Here is a 19,043-nt window from a genome sequence, read left to right on the forward strand (position 1 = left end):
TCCCTCCAACTCTGGCCTCCCGTGCATCTTCCACTCTCTTCGCACCACCATTGGCGGCCATGCCAACAGCCGCCTAGGCCCTAAGCTCTGGAATTCCCTCCCTGAGCCTGTCCGCCTCTCCTCCTTAAGGCACTTCTTAAAACCTACCTCTTTGACCAAGCTGTTGGTCGCCTGTCCTAATGTCTCCTTCTTTGGAGTGGTGTCAATCTGTGTCTGATTATGCTCCTGTGAAATGCCATGGGATACCTTACTACGTTAACGGCGCTATATAAATACAAATTGTCGTCATCGGAATCACCCTTTCGCACAGTAATTTCCACTGAACTATGTTATGTGTCAGAAACACCATGAGAAAAAGATTAGCTCAATTAGTTGATGGCGATCGAGTGGGCCTCAGCGTCCCCTGGGTCTCAGTGTCCCCTGGGTCTCAGTGTCCCCTGGGCCTCAGTGTCCCCCCTGGGTCTCAGTGCCCCCTGGGTCTCAGCGTCCCCTGAGTCTCAGTGTCCCCTGGGTCTCAGTGTCCCCTGGGTCTCAGCGTCCCCTGGGTCTCAGTGTCCCCTGGGTCTCAGTGTCCCCTGGGTCTCAGCATCCCCTGGGTTGGGTCTCAGCGTCCCCTGGGTCTCAGCGTCCCCTGGGCCTCAGCATCCCCTGGGTCTCAGCGTCCCCTGGGTCTCAGTGTCCCCTGGGTCTCAGCGTCCCCTGGGTCTCAGCATCCCCTGGGTTGGGTCTCAGCGTCCCCTGGGTCTCAGTGTCCCCTGGGTCTCAGCATCCCCTGGGTCTCAGCGTCCCCTGGGTCTCAGTGTCCCCTGGGCCTCAACATCCCCTGAGTCTCAGCATCCCCTGAGTCTCAACGTCACCTGGGTTGGGTCTCAGCGTCCCCTGGGTCTCAGCGTCCCCTGGGTCTCAGTGTCCCCTGGGCCTCAACATCCCCTGAGTCTCAGCATCCCCTGAGTCTCAGCATCCCCTGGGTTGGGTCTCAGCGTCCCCTGGGCCTCAGCATCCCCTGGGTCTCAGTGTCCCCCCTGGGTCTCAGCGTCCCCTGGGCCTCAGTATCCCCTGGGCCTCAGCGTCCCCTGGGTCTCAGTGTCCCCTGGGTCTCAGCATCCCCTGGGTCTCAGCATCCCCTGGGTCTCAGCATCCCCTGGGTCTCAGTGTCCCCTGGGCCTCAGCATCCCCTGGGCCTCAGTGTCCCCTGGGTCTCAGCATCCCCTGAGTCTCAGTGTCCCCTGGGCCTCAGCATCCCCTGGGCCTCAGTGTCCCCTGGGTCTCAGCATCCCCTGGGTCTCAGTGTCCCCTGGGCCTCAGCATCCCCTGGGCCTCAGTGTCCCCTGGGCCTCAGCATCCCCTGGGCCTCAGTGTCCCCTGGGTCTCAGCATCCCCTGGGTCTCAGCGTCCCCTGGGTCTCAGCGTCCCCTGGGCCTCAGCATCCCCTGGGCCTCAGCATCCCCTGGGTCTCAGCATCCCCTGGGCCTCAGCATCCCCTGGGCCTCAGTGTCCCCTGAGTCTCAGCATCCCCTGAGTCTCAGTGTCCCCTGGGTCTCAGCATCCCCTGGGCCTCAGTGTCCCCTGTAGGCCTCGTCCCTTCACCTTAGCGATGACCTGCACTGTAGGCCTCGTCCTTTTACCTTGGCGATGACCTGCACTGTCGGCCTCGTCCCTTCACCTTGGTGATGCCCTGCACTGTAGGCCCCGTCCCTTCACCTTGGCGATGACCTGCACTGTAGGCCTCGTCCCTTCACCTTGGCGATGACCTGCACTGTAGGCCCCGTCCCTTCACCTTAGCGATGACCTGCACTGTCGGCCCCGTCCCTTCACCTTGGCGATGACCTGCACTGTAGGCCCCGTCCCTTCACCTTGGCGATGACCTGCACTGTAGGCCCCGTCCCTTCACCTTGGCGATGACCTGCACTGTAGGCCTCGTCCCTTCACCTTGGCGATGACCTGCACTGTCGGCCTTGTCCCTTCACCTTGGCGATGACCTGCACTGGAGGCCTCGTCCCTTCACCTTGGCGATGACCTGCACTGTCGGCCTCGTCCCTTCACCTTGGCGATGACCTGCACTGTCGGCCTCGTCCCTTCACCTTGGCGATGACCTGTACTGTAGGCCTCGTCCCTTCACCTTGGCGATGACCTGTACTGTAGGCCTCGTCCCTTCACCTTAGCGATGACCTGCACTGTAGGCCTCGTCCCTTCACCTTGGCGATGACCTGCACTGTCGGCCTTGTCCCTTCACCTTGGCAATGACCTGCACTGTAAGCCTCGTCCCTTCACCTTGGCAGTGACCTGCACTGTCGGCCTCGTCCCTTCACCTTAGCGATGACCTGCACTGTCGGCCTCGTCCCTTCACCTTGGCGATGACCTGCACTGTCGGCCCCGTCCCTTCACCTTGGCGATGACCTGCACTGTCGGCCTCGTCCCTTCACCTTGGCGATGACCTGCACTGTCGGCCTCGTCCCTTCACCTTGATTTCTCAGAAAGAGCTTCAATTGATGCCTATCTCACAAGCAGTTTTCTCTATTTAAAGGACTGGTATCAATCTGTGAATAGGTCACTTCAACAAGTCACACCCTGAGCAAACCTTGAACACAAATCCCAACCTGTGATTTATTACCATTTTGAGAATAATTCTCTGAACAAAGTAATATTGTCAGGCAGATGGAAATCTGATTGAAAAGGAGGGGAAGGAGCATCTGGCAGGAAGCAAAAATAATGAAGCAATTTATTCCCTCATCAAAAAACATAATTGTAGGCTGTGATTTAAAGGCACTGACGTTAAGTTGTTGAGACGATTTGAGCCAAATGAAAAACAATTCGTCAATTTCAATTCTTAAGTTGCTTTTATACTTAAAAATTTAGTGGGGAATCGCATGGATATTTGAGGATTGGGAGCTAACCTTTTTATAAGCCATCTAGATTTCCCTTTTGTCCAATTCATTCTCGGGATGTGGGCGTCACTGGCAAGGCCGGCATTTATTGCCCATCCTTAGTCGCCCCTTTGTACAACTGAGTGACTTGCCGGGCCACTTCAGGGGGCAGTTAAGAGTCAACCACATTGGCGTGAGACTGGGGTCACATGTAGGCCCAGACCGGGTAAGGACGGCAGGTTTCCTTCGCCTAAAGGAAGTTTTTAACCCCAATCTGACAGCTTCATGGTCACTTTTACTGGTACCAGCTTTATAATTCCAGCTTTTGAAAAACTGAATTTAAATTCTCAAACTGGTTCCCAAAGTGTGGGTTTGATGCAATTGGCAGGAGTATCTCCAGATTAGCGAAAGACAGACTTGTATTTATAATCGCGCCTTTTACGACCTCAGGACGTCCCAAAGCGCTTTCCAGCCAATGAAGTACTTTTTTTTTTAAGCGTAGTCACTGTTGTAATGTAGGAAACGCAGCAGCCAATTTGCGCACAGCAATGTGATAATGACCAGATAATCTGTTTTTTAGTGATGTAGTTTGAGGGATAAATATTGGCCCAGGACACCCTGGAGAACTCCCCCGCTCTTCTTCGAAACAGTGCCGTGGGATCTTTTACATCCATCCGAGAGGGCAGACGGGGCTTCGGTTTAATGTCTCATTTGAAAGATGGCACCCCTGACACTGTAGCACCCCCTCAGTACTGGCACTGGGCGTGTCGGCCTGCTCAGGTCTCTGGGGTGGGACTATAAATCCACAACCTTCTGACCCGGAGGCAAGAATGCTCCCCACTGAGCCATGGCTGACACCTTGTCTGCTGCTGCAATATGGTTTCCACTGCGATGCCCCCACGGTCGAATGACCCATCACCCCTCATTGCAAAGGCTCACACACATGAAGAATGATCGGTTGAGCGAGATTTTGGAGGGAGACTCGAATGGATGTGACAAGTGACATGGCCCCAGGCATCTGTATCGGGAGCTCCATACACATAAATGATTTGGACCTGAGGATAGAGGGGAAAGTGTCACAATTTGTTGGCCATGGCAAGCTCTGAGGAGACTGCAGGAAGAAATAGACAGATAAGGGGAGAGGGCAGATAGGTGGCAGGTGCAGTTAAATGTAGGCAAGTGACAGAGACTGGAAATAAATCTGTAAAACTGTTGTGATAGTGAATTATAGGAACTGGAGCAGGCCAATCAGCCCCTCGAGCCTGTTTTTCCATTCAATTATATCATGGGTAGTCTGCACCACAACTGCATTTAATTGCCTTTGTTCCCTATCCCTTGATACTCAAATCTGTCGATCTCAGCCTCGAAAATTTCAATTGTCCCCCAGCATCCACCGCTTTCTGGGAGAGAGATGTCCAGATTTCTGTTATCCATTTTTGTGGAAAAGGCCATAAACCACGCAAGCAGAATTGGCCAAATGATGATTCTTTATCCCCTTCAATTCCACATCAGAGGTCAGGGTTACTTTACCTCCCATATCCAAGGTTCATTAGATGCCTGAAGTTCAACTTTATCTGAAGTGGCGTACATTAACCAAAGTATATTAACAGGTACCCAAACCAAATCACCCACTGCGGAAACAATGCACACCACCCAGTAAATTTGTACGCGTCCTCTCGTCTTCAAAGATTGAGTCAGATGCAGATATACATGAACGAACATTAATTTATTACCACGTCTATGATAACACAATTCATATCATCGTAAGATCGAGCATTAAAGAGTTACCCAAAACACTTGGGTATATATTATTAATTGGCTTAGTTAGAAACTCAATCATATTTTAACTGTATCACAACTCACCATCTCAATGAAGTTCTACTGAACACACAGGTCAGGGTGACATTCCCTGAACCTCTCCAACTCTCTACTGTCCTCTTCTCCTTTAATATGCTCCTTAAAATCTACCCATCACCTGTCCTAATATTTCCATCTGTGTCAAATTTTGTTTGATAATGCTCCTGTGAAGCAGCTCTTTCTGATAGGGGAGAGTGTACGTGGGCCATGGGTGGAGATTAAATGGGTGAGTAGAGTCCATGATAGGGGAGAGTGTACATGGGCCATGAGAGGAGATTAAATGGGTGAGTAGAGTCCATGATAGGGGAGAGTGTACATGGGCCATGAGAGGAGATTAAATGGGTGAGTAGAGTCCATGATAGGGGAGAGTGTACGTGGGCCATGGGTGGAGATTAAATGGGTGAGTAGAGTCCATGATAGGGGAGAGTGTACATGGGCCATGGGTGGAGATTAAATGGGTGGGTAGAGTCCATGATAGGGGAGAGTGTACGTGGGCCATGGGAGGAGATTAAATGGGTGGGTAGAGTCCATGATAGGGGAGAGTGTACATGGGCCATGGGTGGAGATTAAATGGGTGAGTAGAGTCCATGATAGGGGAGAGTGTACGTGGGCCATGGGAGGAGATTAAATGGGTGGGTAGAGTCCATGATAGGGGAGAGTGTACATGGGCCATGAGAGGAGATTAAATGGGTGAGTAGAGTCCATGATAGGGGAGAGTGTACGTGGGCCATGGGTGGAGATTAAATGGGTGAGTAGAGTCCATGATAGGGGAGAGTGTACGTGGGCCATGGGTGGAGATTAAATGGGTGAGTAGAGTCCATGATAGGGGAGAGTGTACGTGGGCCATGGGAGGAGATTAAATGGGCCAAGCTTGATCTTGTCCTCACTTGATGTCCAGCACAGCAGGAGTCGTGGGACGACATTAGACAACTTTTTGCTAACAGTTTACTTCCTAGCCCAAGGGCAGCGAGCATCGCTCCTGATGCTCCGGCTGAGATCAGCTAACTCAGGGGTAGACCTGGGAACCTCTGCCTGGTAAATTTTATTACATTTTATTTTTATTTACAAAATTTACAAGCATTTTCGGACCACACTTCCTGTCATCTACAGGAAGAATAAATATCACGACAAACAGTGTCACCACATCAGTCAGGGTAAGGGCAGGCCCCATTGTCAGGGCAGGGCCCCTTCTTCCTCCATGCCTGCTCCCCATTCAGCTCCTCGCCCTTTACTGACCTATCGAGATCGAAGTTCTCTGGGTGGTGACCGAGTCACTGAAATTCAGCGTTGACTTCCTCCTGGTTGTCGATTGGGTGTACAGCTCCTTTGCCTTCTTCCTGAATTGCTTGCCCACCATGACGTAGAGTATGGGGTTGATGCAGCTGTTGGTACATGCCAGAAAGGTGGCGATCTGGTTGCCGTTATCGATCACCTCCAGCCAGATGCAGCCCGACAGTAAGTTTGCTTGGTAGAAGATGTTGAGGAACCTGAGGAGCTGGAAGGGCAGCCAGCAGATAACGAAGGCCAAGAGGACAATGAGGACCAAATTGGTGGCCTTGCTTTCCTTGCGCACTTGCTTGAAGCGCCACATCTGGTTGTTTTTCAGGACGTTGAGGATCTGGCAGGTGCAGAAGGTGATAATGGCGGCAGGCACCAGGAAGACGATGACGATCAGCATGGCGTCCATCTTCAGCCTCAGGCCCGGGTTGGGATAGTTGAGCAGGCAGGCGGTGAGGTTCAATTCTGGAATGTAAACCTCCTTCCGGAATATGATGGCGGGGGTGCTCATCAACAAGCTGAAGACCCAGATGAAGAAACAATTGAGCTTGGCGCAGGAGACCGAGCGCATCCTGCCGTGGCCCAGGATTTTGACCAGAGCCAGGTAGCGGTCGATGCTAACCATGACCAGGAGATAGATGCTGCTGTAGAGGTTCATGTAAATCACCGAGTTGACGCAACGGCAGAGGAACTCCCCAAAAGGCCAGTGGAAACGGAGGGCGATGTTGACAGCCCAGAAGGGCAGGCAAGCCAGCAGGAGCAGGTCGGCACCAGCCAGGTTCCCCAGATAGACCTCTGGCACCGTGCACTGGCTTTTGTGTAGGTACATGACACTCAGGACGAAAATGTTTCCCACAAGACCGGTGACGCACACCACCATTATGTAGATCGGCTGAAAGGTGTAGAGCCAATCCCAGAACAGGACTTCGGGGCAAGGGTTCGAGCTATTGGAGCTGTCAACGGTGCTGAGATTGGGAGATGACATCAGGGGGTGGTTGTGTGTTGTGTTGATCATCGTCTGTCAGTAAGAAGAGATGACGTTAAAGTTAGAATTTGATCCGAGAACCCATAATTGTGACAGGAACATAGCACGTTAGGTGGGTAGCGCACTTGCCTCTGAGTCAGAAGGTCGTGAGTTCAAGTCCCACTCTAGAGACCTGAGTATGTAATCTAGGCTGATGGTCCCAGTGTAGTACTGAGGGAGTGCTGCACTGTCAGAGGTGCCATCTTTTGGATGAGGTGTTAAACCGAGGCCTCGTCTGCCCTCTCAGGTGGACATAAAAGATCCCATGGGCACTATCTGAAAGAAGAGCAGGGGGAGTTCTCCCCGGTGTCCTGGCCAATATTTATCCCTCAACCAACATCACTAAAACAGATGATCTGGTCATTATCACATTGCTGTTTGTGGGATCTTGCTGTGCGCAAATTGGCTGCCACCTTTCCTACATTACAACAGTGACTACACTTCAAAAAGTTCTTCATTGACTGTAAAGCACTTTGGACCTCCTGAGGCCCTGAAAGGCTCCATATAAATGCAAGTTCTTTCTTTCCCAATGTTTAATTGGCGGAAATTTGGGCTCATCCAGGACTGGATGTTGGACAAGCAGTTTGGCAACACAGAGGCAGTTATATATCTAAATAACATAATATAAGTAAAGAGTGAGTAACACGAGGCATTTATGTTACATGAACTGCCAGTCCTCCTGTGTGTAATAATAACAGAATAAGCTGGACTTGTACCCACAGGTCAGTCAACCGTGGAGAGAAAAGTCTGGCTGATCTCCTCGGGGTAGACTCCTCATCAGTACACCGCGTGTCCAACACCCCAATCTGTCTTTGTCTGTTTCCATCACTTCCTGTTTTTTTATTTCCGGTTTCCCACATTCACAGAGTTCCCTTCTTCCCTCTGTGAATCCCAAGGGAAATAACTTTGCAAGTTCACACTGCTGGACTGAGTAAGGGTCGCCAACCCTCCAGGATTGTCCTGGAGTCTCCAGGGATTAAATATTCGTCTCCTGGCCACCCCTGCGAGCAGCACCCGGGACAAAAGTCATAAGGGGCCGTCAAAAAATGTCTTTTTTTTTTCCCCCTCTCTTTTGTTTATTAGTTACAAAAATATTGGAGATGGGGGGAAAAGGCCGTTTGGCTGAGGTTGGAGGTGGGAGGTCATGTGATGAAACCTCCAGGGAAATGTCCAAGCAGTGTTGGCGACACTAGCAGTGAGGGTCCCTCGCCCGCTGGCAGTCTGAGCTCGCAGGCGGTCCCAGCCCCAATTTCCGCCTTGTGCTGTCGGCAAGTGATGCTCTCGGCCCGGATCGTAAAAGCCTCCCACTCCGTCCCTCCAACATAAATTAACAGACACACACTGAGTTTATTTTGCTTAATCCTCGTAAGAAATACTTTGCTACATCGCTAAAGGTCTTGACTTTAATTTGATTCAAGTGACTTTTTCCCAGATTCCTACAATCTCTTAATCAAAACATTTAGGTGTTGCCTGTGACTCAGAGGGCAGCACCCCCGCCTTTGGTCTCCAGAGAGCTGAGCACATAATCCAGGCAGACACTCCCAGACCCAGTACTGAGGGAGTGCTGCACTGTCGAAGGTGCCGTCTTTTGGACGAGAAGTTAAACCGAGGCCCCGCCTGCCCTCCCAGGTGGAGGTAAAAGATCCCACGGCCACTATTGGAAGAAGAGCAGGGGGAGTTCTCCCCGGTGTCCTGGTCAATATTTATCCCTCAACCAATATCACTTAAAACAGATTATCTGGTCACTATCACACTGTGGAATCTTGCTGTGCGCAAATTGGCTGCCCTGTTTCCCACATTACAACAGTGACTACACTTCAAAAGTACTTCATTGGCTGTAAAGTGCTTTGGGACGTCCTGAGGTTGTGAAAGATGCTGTGTAGAAGTCCAAGTCTTTCATTCTCTCTGCTCTGATCCATAGTTTTAATGGGTGCTGGAGAATCGCCTTATGTCAAGTGACCCCGAGCAATTTTTTAAAATCTACTAACGAAAATATATTTAACCTTCATGTTTAATAAAGATTTTGAAATAAAGAAGGCACAGGTGGGGAGTGGAAGAAAATCAAACCCTTTTCAAAATCCATCGGTCTGTACCAGCACCGACAGAAAATGTTAGGAATACACGGGGTAGATTTTGACTTTGTGCGACAGTGTGAAACAGGTGATCGTGAATCAGAGGCCCGTTTTTACATCTCTCCCCATTTTTATTGCCGCTGGAGTCAATGGGAATGAAAATGGGGAGAGATGTAAATCAGGCTGCTGATTCGATATCACCCGTTTTACACTATCGCACAAAGTCAAAATCACTCCCCCCACGGCGGGGTCCGCCAGCCCCTGAGGGGAAGGAAGACAGGCTAAGGTTTACCCTCTGGCGCCTACAGCCGTCACAGGTCACTGCAAACTCTACCTTAAGGCAATGTGCAATACGCACGTTACAGAATAAATCACAAGGCTCTTACCGTGTGCAGAACTGCAAATCGGATGCTTCACGAGTCGACTTTGCTTCTGTTTATTTCCCCGGAATGTCCTAACCCTGTGCCAGAATCGGCCTGGCTTTCCCGTGGGATGGGGAATCTCAGGTGTGGAGTGAAGCCCAGGTGCACCGGTGCGGGAAGGACGGGATTATTCCACCTCCGGCAAACTGCCCTCAGCGGAGAAGCAGCTGTGCGACTGTGCTGCTATCACTCCCAGCTCTGTGTCTTTATCAGTCTCTGCTCCGAGGGGAAGCACTCTCACAAACAAAGTGCTGTTGCATCATGTAAATATTTAAGAGAGGAAGTGGCTCACACTTGCCCTCCTCTCCCCTCGATTAGGGCTAAGAAGAGAGAGACGAGGGTGTGAATAGTTTGGATTTTCTGTGTCTGACATTACCAATTCATCCCATTTGCCTTTTAGTGCAGATGTTTGTATAAACAGCCATTAGACTGTTTGATAAGTAAATCTGGCAGTCGTATATATGACATTCATAAGGAGTGTATTCAAATAATTCCAAACCTGGTTCATGCTGTCCTCCCTGGGAATTTCAGCTATTGACTGGGTCGGAAATTGTTCATTTCTTGACTCCTCGAGTTCATATCAGGCGCAAATCTGTCAACAAACACCTTGGCCGAGATAATGGAATCTCAAACACTGTCTGAGGCCAGAGGCAACCCACATTCTTTTCACTAGGTCTGTTCGAAGCTGCCCTCTCCTACTGGTAGCTATCCATAGAGTCCTGATGCCAAGGAGCGGGAAGTTGGAATGCTTGTAAAGGCTCCAGGTTAATCCGTGGATTTCTGTACCCAGAGAGTGGTGGGAATGTGGGGCTCTCTACCATAAGGAGTTGAGGTGAACAGCATAGATGCATTTAAGGGGAAGCTAGATAAACACATGAGGGAGAAAGGAATAGAAGGATATGCTGATAGGGTGAGATGAAGTCGGGAGGGAGGAGGCTCGTGTGGAGCATAAACACCGGCATGGACCTGTTGGGCCGAATGGCCTGTTTCTGTGCTGTACATTCTATGTAATTTCTTTCTTTTTTTCAGGTCGTTTTAGCATCTAGTAATGGTGTGTGAGGTCTAGAGTGTGACACTGGGCGTGTGACACCTGGCAGGTAGTGACTGACACACACCAAACACAAGAGCCCCAATTTTAAACTCGGGCCACGGGTGGTTGGTCGTGGGAGGGGGATGGATGACGAAGAGGTCAGTGAACCATCCAGCCCCCATGGATTATGAGGCCTGGGAGACTTTGCAAATTGGCATAGGGTCAAGCAGATCAGAGAGATGAATGTGTGGCTCAAAGAGTGGTGTGGGAGACAGGGGTTTCAATTCATGGGGCACTGGCACCAGTACTGGGGAAAGAGGGAGCTGTTCCGTTGGGACGGGCTTCACCTGAACCGTGCTGGGACCAGTGTCCTGGCGAATCGAATAACTAGGGCTGTAGATAGGGCTTTAAACTAAAAAGGGGAGGCGGGTGTCAGGTGCGTGAAAATTTAGACATCTGAAGATAAAAGTCAAGGCCATAGAGCGGGGTAGCGACTCGGGTAAAGATAAGCAGAGTGTGACAGGAAGAGACAAAGAGTTTAACGGTAATAGTGCATCAGCAAATAAGATCAAAGCAGGGAATAATGGTAAAAAGTTAAAATTAAAGGCTCTTTAAGTAAATGCACGAAGCATTCGTAACAAGATAGAAAAATTAATGACACAAATAGAGATAAATGGGTTCGATCTAATAGCCATTACAGAGATGTGGCTGCAAGGTGACCAAAGTTGGGAACTAAATATTCCAGGGTACTTGACGTTTTGAAAATACAGACAGAATGGAAAAGGAGGGGGGGAGGGCTAGCCCTGATAATAAAGGATGACATACGGACAGTGGTGAGAAAGGATCTCGGCTCGGAGGATCAGGAAGTAGAATCAGTCTGGGTGGAAATAAGAAATAACAAGAGGCAGAAACCACTGGTGGGAGTAGTTTCTAGGATCCCTAACAGTAGCTATACCGTTGGACAGAGTATTAATGAAGAAATAATAGGAGCTTGTAACAAAGGTAATGCAATAATCGTGGGGGACTTTAATCTTCATATAGACTGGGCAAAGCAGATTGGCAAAGGTCGTCTGGCAGACGAGTTCATGGAATGTATTCGAGACAGTTTCCCAGAACAATACATCATGGAACCAACCAGGGAACAGGCTATTTTAGATCTTGTATTGTGTAATGAGACAGCGTTAACTAGTAATCTCATTGTAAAGGATCCCCTGGGGAAAAGTGATCATAACATGATAGAATTTCACATTGAGTTTGAGAGTGACGTACTTAAGACCGAAACTAGAGTCTTAAACTTCAATAAAGCCAATTACATAGGTATGAGGGGCGAGTTGGCTAAGTTAGGTTGGGAAATTAGATTAAAAGATGTGACGGTTGATAAGCAATGGCAAATATTTAAAGAAATATTTCAAAATTCTCAACGACTATACATTCCATTGAGAAATAAAAACTCCACAGGAAAAGTGATTCATCCGTGGCTAACTAAAGAAGTTAAAGATAGTGTTAGATTAAAAGAAGAGGCCTATAATGTTGCCAAGAATAGTATTAAGCCTGAGGATTGGGAGGGTTTTAGAAACCAGCAAAGGATGACCAAAAAATTGATAAAAAGGGTGAAAATAGAATGAGAGTAAACTAGCAAAAAATATAAAAACAGATTGTAAGAGCTTCTACAAGTATGTAAAAAGGAAGAGAGCAGCAAAAGTAAACATTGGTCCCTTAGAGGTGGAGACAGGAGAAATTATAATGGGGAATAAGGAAATGGCAGAGACGTTAAACAAATATTTTGTATCTGTCTTCACTGTAGAAGGCACAAAAAACATACCTGAAATAGTGGGGAACTAATGGGCTAATGAGAGTGAGGAACTTAAAGTAATTAACATCAGTAGAGAAAAAGTACTAGAGAAACTAATAGGACTAAAAGCTGACACATCCCCTGGACCTGATGGCCTACATCCTAGGGTTCTAAAAGAGGTGGCTGCAGAGATAGTGGATGCATTGGTTGTGATCTTCCAAAATTCCCTAGATTCTAAAATGGTCCCCGTGGATTGGAAGGTAGTAAATGTAACCCCGCTATTCAAGAGAGGAAGGAGAGAGAAAACAGGGAACTACAGACCAGTTAGCCTGACATCAGTCGTCGGGAAAATGCTGGAATCCATTATTAAGGAAGTGGTAACAGGGCACTTAGAAAATCATAATATGATTAATGTGGTTTTATGAAAGGGAAATCGCGTTTGACAAATTTATTAGAGCTTTTTGAGGATGTAACTAGTAGGGTAGATAAAGGGGAACCAGTGGATGCTGTATATTTGGATTTCCAAAAGGCGTTTGATAAGGTGCCACATAAAAGGTTGTTACACAAGATAAGGGCTCATGGGGTTGGGGGTAATATATTAGCATGGATAGAGGGTTGGTTAATGGGCAGAAAACAGGGAGTAGGGATAAACGGGTCATTCTCAGGTTGGCAGGCTGTAACTAGTGGGGTGCCGCAAGGATCAGTGCTTGGGCCTAGGCTATTTACAATCTATATTAATGACTTAGATGAAGGGACCGAATGTAATGTATCCAAGTTTGCTGACGATACAAAGCTAGGTGGGAAAGTAAGCTGTGAGGAGGACACAGAGTCTGCAAAGGGATATAGACAGGTTAAGTGAGTGGGCAAGAAGGTGGCAGATAGAGTATAATGTGGGGCAATGTGAGGTTATTCACTTTGGTAGGAAAAATAGAAAAACAGAATATTTTTTAAATGGTGAGAAACTATTAAATGTTGGTGTCCAGAGAGATTTGGGTGTCCTTGTACAAGAAACACAGAAACCCCACCATGATTCCCCCCACCCCACCCCCCGGTCCTAGCTGGGCAGACTGGCCTAAAATCAGCTCTCGGGTTCTTAGATATATTGTGGCCGTATTGTTTGATTTCTCTTCATGGTGAGTTGAAGGATACGATCTTTAATGACAGGAGTTTCACACGATGGAACCCACGATATAGTTGATGTCCCCAGGCAACTCTAAAGGACCACAAAAAAAAATCATAATTATGGGGTAGATTTTAGTCTGAGGTCGTGGAAGGCACTATATAAACACAAGGGGCCCGATTTTAGCACCCACTATCGGGTGCGTTCTCGGCGGGGGGGCCCCGAAAATCGTGAAATCCAGGAGCGGGACCGGATCGCGCCTCGATCCCGCCCACTTCCGGGTTCCCCGATGACGCGCCGGCGTGCGCGCGCAGCCCCCGCTGGTGGGAATCCCGCAGGCAATTAAAGCCAGCGGGATGCCACTTGACAATATTTAGTTTGGTATTTCAGGTCATTAACTGGCCAGATTAAGGGACTGTGTGTGATTTTTGATCAACATGGGACTGTTTCCCACACTGGGGGAAACACTCCCAGCTGGAATGGACGTGTTGCAGCTATCAGCCTGTGGCAGCTGCAAAGGTCCATTTGACAGGTCGGGGGGGAGACCCTCAGCCATTGCAGGAGGCCACTCTGTCACTTGGGACAAAGTTTGGCCTCCACCACCCTCCTCCTGACGGTCAAAGTCACCAACCTGCACACTTACCCCGGGGTCCGGAGACATGTACCTACCTTGCGGACCCCCTCAGATGTACATCTTGCGGATGGGGGCCGCGGTAGCTGCAGTCATGACCTCCTCGGAGGGCGAACAGCATCACCAGCCTCACCAGCCTCGCCATCCACGCCGTCCACCTCTGACATGTGGAGCTCCACAACAGAGTGCTGTGACACATCCACCTGTACAGCAGGAGGGAGGGCTACCGCAGAGAGAGATGCGTCGCAGAGGGCACTACCCTCGCCACAGGGTCCACAGACCGAGGCTCAGCTTCCTGGACCTCTCTGAGCAGCAGTGCACACGGAGGCTCAGAGTCACTCGACATGTAGCCGTGGACATCTGCAGCCTCTTTCATGTCGAGCTGCTCCCGGCTGGCCCGTGAACCATCTTCCTACCTGTTGCTGTCAAAGTCACCACTGCCCTCCTGAACTTCTCCTCCGCATCCTTCCAGGGTGCAACCGGGGACATCGCCGATGTCTCTCAGTCGTCTGCGCAGAAGAGCCCTGCAAATACACCTACACCCACTCTGCAGTGACACAATGGGTGGCATCAGTGGTGGGTCCTCATAGGGATACCCAGGAGCGGGCATTATTGCACAAACCGGACAGGATTCGCGAAGACATGACAGTAGTGGTGCCAATATAATGTGTGATGTGAGTTGTTCTGAAATTCAATAGAAGTAAGAACCATGACAAACCCTCAGACACCCTTGTGCATCCCCTTCATGCTCACGACACGTTTGCCTTACGCTGCCTACTGCACATATGTGATGCATGCCCTGTGGCTGCAGCACAGGTAGTGGCAGGTTGAGTGAGGCTGGCCGTGAGAGAGATGCACGAAAGGGTGAGTATGGGACAGAGCCATGAGATTGTATGAGGATTGGGTTGAGTGGTAGTGGCGGGATGAGTACTGGCGAGGTGAGTAGGTGCAGGTAAGATGAGGATGGGGTTTGAGTGGGTATGAGGAGTGATGTGACAGAGTAGTGTTGGCAGTGCCGAAGGAGATGTGGGGTGGGGGCGGTGATGTGGCAGACGGAGTGTAGGGGAAAGACTACGTGTACTCACTTTGGCTGACCTACTGAGGTCATTAGACCGCCTTCTGCACTGTATGCAGGTGGGCGATATGTTGGTGGCGCAGGTGACCTCCTCTGCCACCTCGAGCCAGGCCTTCCTGGTGGCAGAGGCCGGCCGCTTCCTCCCGCCCGCCGGGTGGAAGATCTCTGTCCTCCCCCTCCTCCTCACCCCATCTAATGATACCTGGGGTGAGGCATCATTAAACTGGGAGCAGCCTTCCCCCTGGGCTGCTCCATGCAGTCATCTTTGCTATTGGTTGCAGCATCTGTCAGTGGAGGACTGCCCCTTTAAATAGAGCGCCTCCAGCTGACAGATCGTACTGTGCATGCGCAGCCCGCCCGACGCACAGATCAGCAGCGGGGAACCCGGAGGAGCAGGTAAGTGTATCCAATTAGTGGGTTGCCTGCTACGATCGCGCAGGAAACCCACTAATTTCACCGGGCGCGTTACCCACGTGCCCGCTTGCCCACCCGCCGAGAACCCGCAGCCCTGCTAAAATCGGGCCCAAGATCTTTCTTGAAGGTAGAAAAACGTCCCAAGGTGCCTTGCAGGTGGAAAGTCAATCATCACCATCTCAATGCCCAAACGCATTCTTTCCCTGTCCTCACCGTGTAGAACCTCTCCCCCACCCTCGGTCTTCCCTTGCTCTTATGACATTTCAAAAACCCAAACTCGCCGTCTACTTCATCGCTGCTTGCTGACTTCTCCCCTTTGCTTTTCAAACTTGGCCACATCCTGGACTCAGCCACTAACTTCACTTTCCCACTAGCCTTCACTGATTGGGTTCCCACAGGCGATTTCCAAGGACTGTGCGACACCTCAGGATGTTTGACGCCTTCTTCTTTCCTACTATTTGTTGTGGACTCTCAAATTGTGAAGGATTTGCAAGGACTGCAGGCACAGAGGAAGGCGTTCACAGGATGCATGCTCTTTGAAAGGGTTACGTGTTTAATTGTCTGCTACCTCCATTGCTTTTCTGGGGCCTTTTGACTTCCTTCCAGAGGGAGTGCCATGCGGGTGAACACTTCAGTCACTTAGTGTTGTTGAGCAGTCAGTTTAGCAGAATGTACATAAGACTGTTAATGGGGTCCGCTGTACTTCCTAAAAATTCATTCTTGGGATGTGGGCATCGCTGGCAAGGCCGGCATTTATTGCCCATCCCTAATTGCCCTTGAGAAGGTGGTGGTGAGTCGCTTTCTTGAACCGCTGCAGTCCGTGTGGTGACGGTTCTCCCACAGTGCTGTTAGGTTGGCAGTTCCACGATTTTGACCCAGTGACGATGAAGGAACGGCCGACATGTGTCCAAGTCGGGATGGTGTGTGAATTGGAGGGGAACCTGGAGGTGACAGTGCTCCCATGCACCTGCTGCCCTTGTCATTCTGGTGCTGGAGGTCGCGGGTTTGGGAGGTGCTGTTGAAGAAGCCTTGGCGAGTTGCTGCAGTGCATCCTGTGGATGGTACACACTGCAGCCACTGTGCGCCGGTGGTGAAGGGAGTGAATGTTTAGGGTGGTGGATGGGGTGCCAATCAAGCGGGCTGCTTTGTCCTGGATGGTGTCGAGTTTCTTGAGTGTTGTTGGAGCTGCACTCATCCAGGCAAGTGGAGAGTATTCCATCACACTCCTGACTTGTGCCTTGTAGGTGCTGGAGAGGCTTTGAGGAGTCAGGAGGTGAGTCACTCTCCGCAGAATACCCAGCCTCTAACCTGCTCTTGTAGCCACGGCATTTATGGGGCTGGTCCAGTTGAGTTTCTGATCAATGGCGACCCTCAGAATATTGACATTGGAGGATTCGGCGATGGTAATGGCATTGAATGTCAAGGGGAGGTGGTTAGACTCTCACTTGTTGGAGATGGTCATTGCCTCGACTTTGTGCGGTGCAAATGTAATCCTGTTACCAAAAATAGCTGTATATTTGCTGTCTCTTAGTTGCTCCTTCTTACCTAATTTCCTGGTTCAGAACTGATTCAAGATAAGGAGCCTTGGTGAGGTCAGTGATGCCACACTGCTCCAGTAGGGGGTTTCCACGGTGACGCCCCTGCTGATGGGAGGTGGCTTTTGTGCTGGCTTCTCCACCCGTCCCTCAGCGGCTGGGGGGCACAGGTGGTCCGGCAGAAGCAAAGGTCGGGGTGGGCAGGGGGGGGGGCGTAACATCCCTTCGCCCACAAATTCACCAGATAAAAAGGTTGACCTATTGAAACATTCGCTCTGTTCTGAGGGACCCGCCAAAAACAAACACAAAGTGAAAAATGTTGGAAGGAAGTGGATGACTTTACGAAGGGTACATTAGCCGTCAGCTCCGCCCCGCCCACCCCCTCCCTACGGCCCGCGGTTATTTCAAGGCAGTTGACGAGGAAATTTTGGCCAACTCCTCGTCCAAAACTCAGTGGGTCAATTTTAACCCAACCCGCCCGGCAGGAGTGTGACAGGATGGGATCGGCCGCCCGCCTTTACGACCTGCCCCATTATACTTTCCATCTCCAGCGTTGGCCTCTCCCTCCCCCTCCCCCTCCCTCTCCCTCCCTCCCCCTCCCGGAGGATGCGAGAACACAACAGATAACAGGAAGTCCCGCCCCCACTTAAAGCCGGCGGGCCGATACTTAACCTTAAAGGGGCAACGTACCTCATCGAGATACTTGAGGTACTTAAGTTTTTGTGTGTTAGAAAAGTAAAACAACATTAACCTCACCTGTTCGGGTTTCCCACCGCTTCCGATTCACGTCAGGTGAGAGCAGGCAGGAAGGGCCGGATCCACGAGGTGAGCGAGGGCCTTTATTGCACTGCTTGTGGGCCCGGAGGAGCAGGAGTGCTTCATCCAGGCCCAAAAAGCTCACCTGGCCGACAGGACCCCGGCGATCGGCCGACCATAGCTACATCATTAAATAAATTTAAAACAGAAATAGACAGTTTCCTAGAAGTAAAGGGTATTAGGGGTTACGGGGAGCGGGCAGGAAATTGGACATGAATTTAGATTTGAGGGTTAGGATCAGATCAGCCATGATCTTATTGAATGGCGGAGCAGGCTCGAGGGGCCGATTGGCCTACTCCTGCTCCTATTTCTTATGTTCTTATGACCCCCACCCCACCCCAGAGCTGGACCCGGCGATCTTCAAGGCCCACTCGGTGTTTTCCACGCAACCCCCGCCCCCCCCTCACCACTTTCCCCCCCCCCTCTGATTTATTCCAGGGCCCACGATCTCTCCCACCCTCCCCCCCCCCCTCTCCAATTGACGGTCCTTCTCGCTCCCGACAGGCGGCCAGCCTGTCTATCCGGCCGCCTGGCGCGTGGGAAACCTGGGAGCACAAGTACTTGCCTCCAGTTGAGTTGCGATCGCAGATTGAGATGGACTCACTTGGCTTCTGGTTCCCAGCTCCGAGTTAAAACCGTGCCCGTTGCGTCTGATTGCACGAGACGGTCAAACGTTAGTGAAGTGAGCTCTTCGGTTTGTTCACATTCTTGATGGATCACGAATGTAGAGTTTGAAATAAAACAGGCTGGACAGCAAACTCTCAAACTATTTTTAATTTGGGTGGTTCGAACCGTGAGCAGTGACCCCATGTTGTTTACTTAAGGAGGATATCCTGGAAACTGCACTTTTCCTGATGAAAGTTTTATTTGAACTTGTTCACCTCGCTCCATTTTATCAAGTTGAGTTTGATCGTTGCATTTCTAATTGGTCGCCTCTGGGAACTCCGTGGTCTCGGCCGTGGCCCAGTGGGCAGCACTCTCCCCTCTGGGTCAGAAGGTCATGGGTTCGAGCCCCCACTCCAGAGACTTGAGCACAAAATCCAGGCCGACACTCCCAGTGCAACACCGAGGGAGTGCTGCACTGTCAGAGGTGCCGTCTTTCGGATGAGATGT

General features: G+C 50.5%; 1 protein-coding gene across 2 annotated transcripts; it reads right to left on the reverse strand.

Annotated features, from left to right (window-relative positions):
- Positions 1 to 4,571: 4,571 nt before the first annotated feature.
- LOC137326199 (B2 bradykinin receptor-like) lies at positions 4,572 to 11,114 on the reverse strand. 2 transcript variants are annotated; one of them, XM_067991072.1, is made up of 3 exons: positions 10,017 to 11,114; positions 9,482 to 9,837; positions 4,572 to 7,017 (listed from the first exon to the last, which is right to left on the reverse strand). In XM_067991072.1, exon 3 carries the CDS (start codon positions 7,012 to 7,014, stop codon positions 5,950 to 5,952), a length of 1,065 nt encoding a protein of 354 aa, XP_067847173.1. In that variant the 5' UTR covers positions 7,015 to 7,017; positions 9,482 to 9,837; positions 10,017 to 11,114; the 3' UTR covers positions 4,572 to 5,949. The 2 variants fall into 2 exon arrangements, with proteins under 2 accessions (XP_067847173.1, XP_067847172.1); XM_067991071.1 differs by lacking the exon at positions 9,482 to 9,837.
- Positions 11,115 to 19,043: the final 7,929 nt, after the last annotated feature.

The sequence above is a fragment of the Heptranchias perlo genome, chromosome 10 (assembly GCF_035084215.1).
Source record: "Heptranchias perlo isolate sHepPer1 chromosome 10, sHepPer1.hap1, whole genome shotgun sequence".
Taxonomy (NCBI): Eukaryota; Metazoa; Chordata; class Chondrichthyes; order Hexanchiformes; family Hexanchidae; genus Heptranchias; species Heptranchias perlo.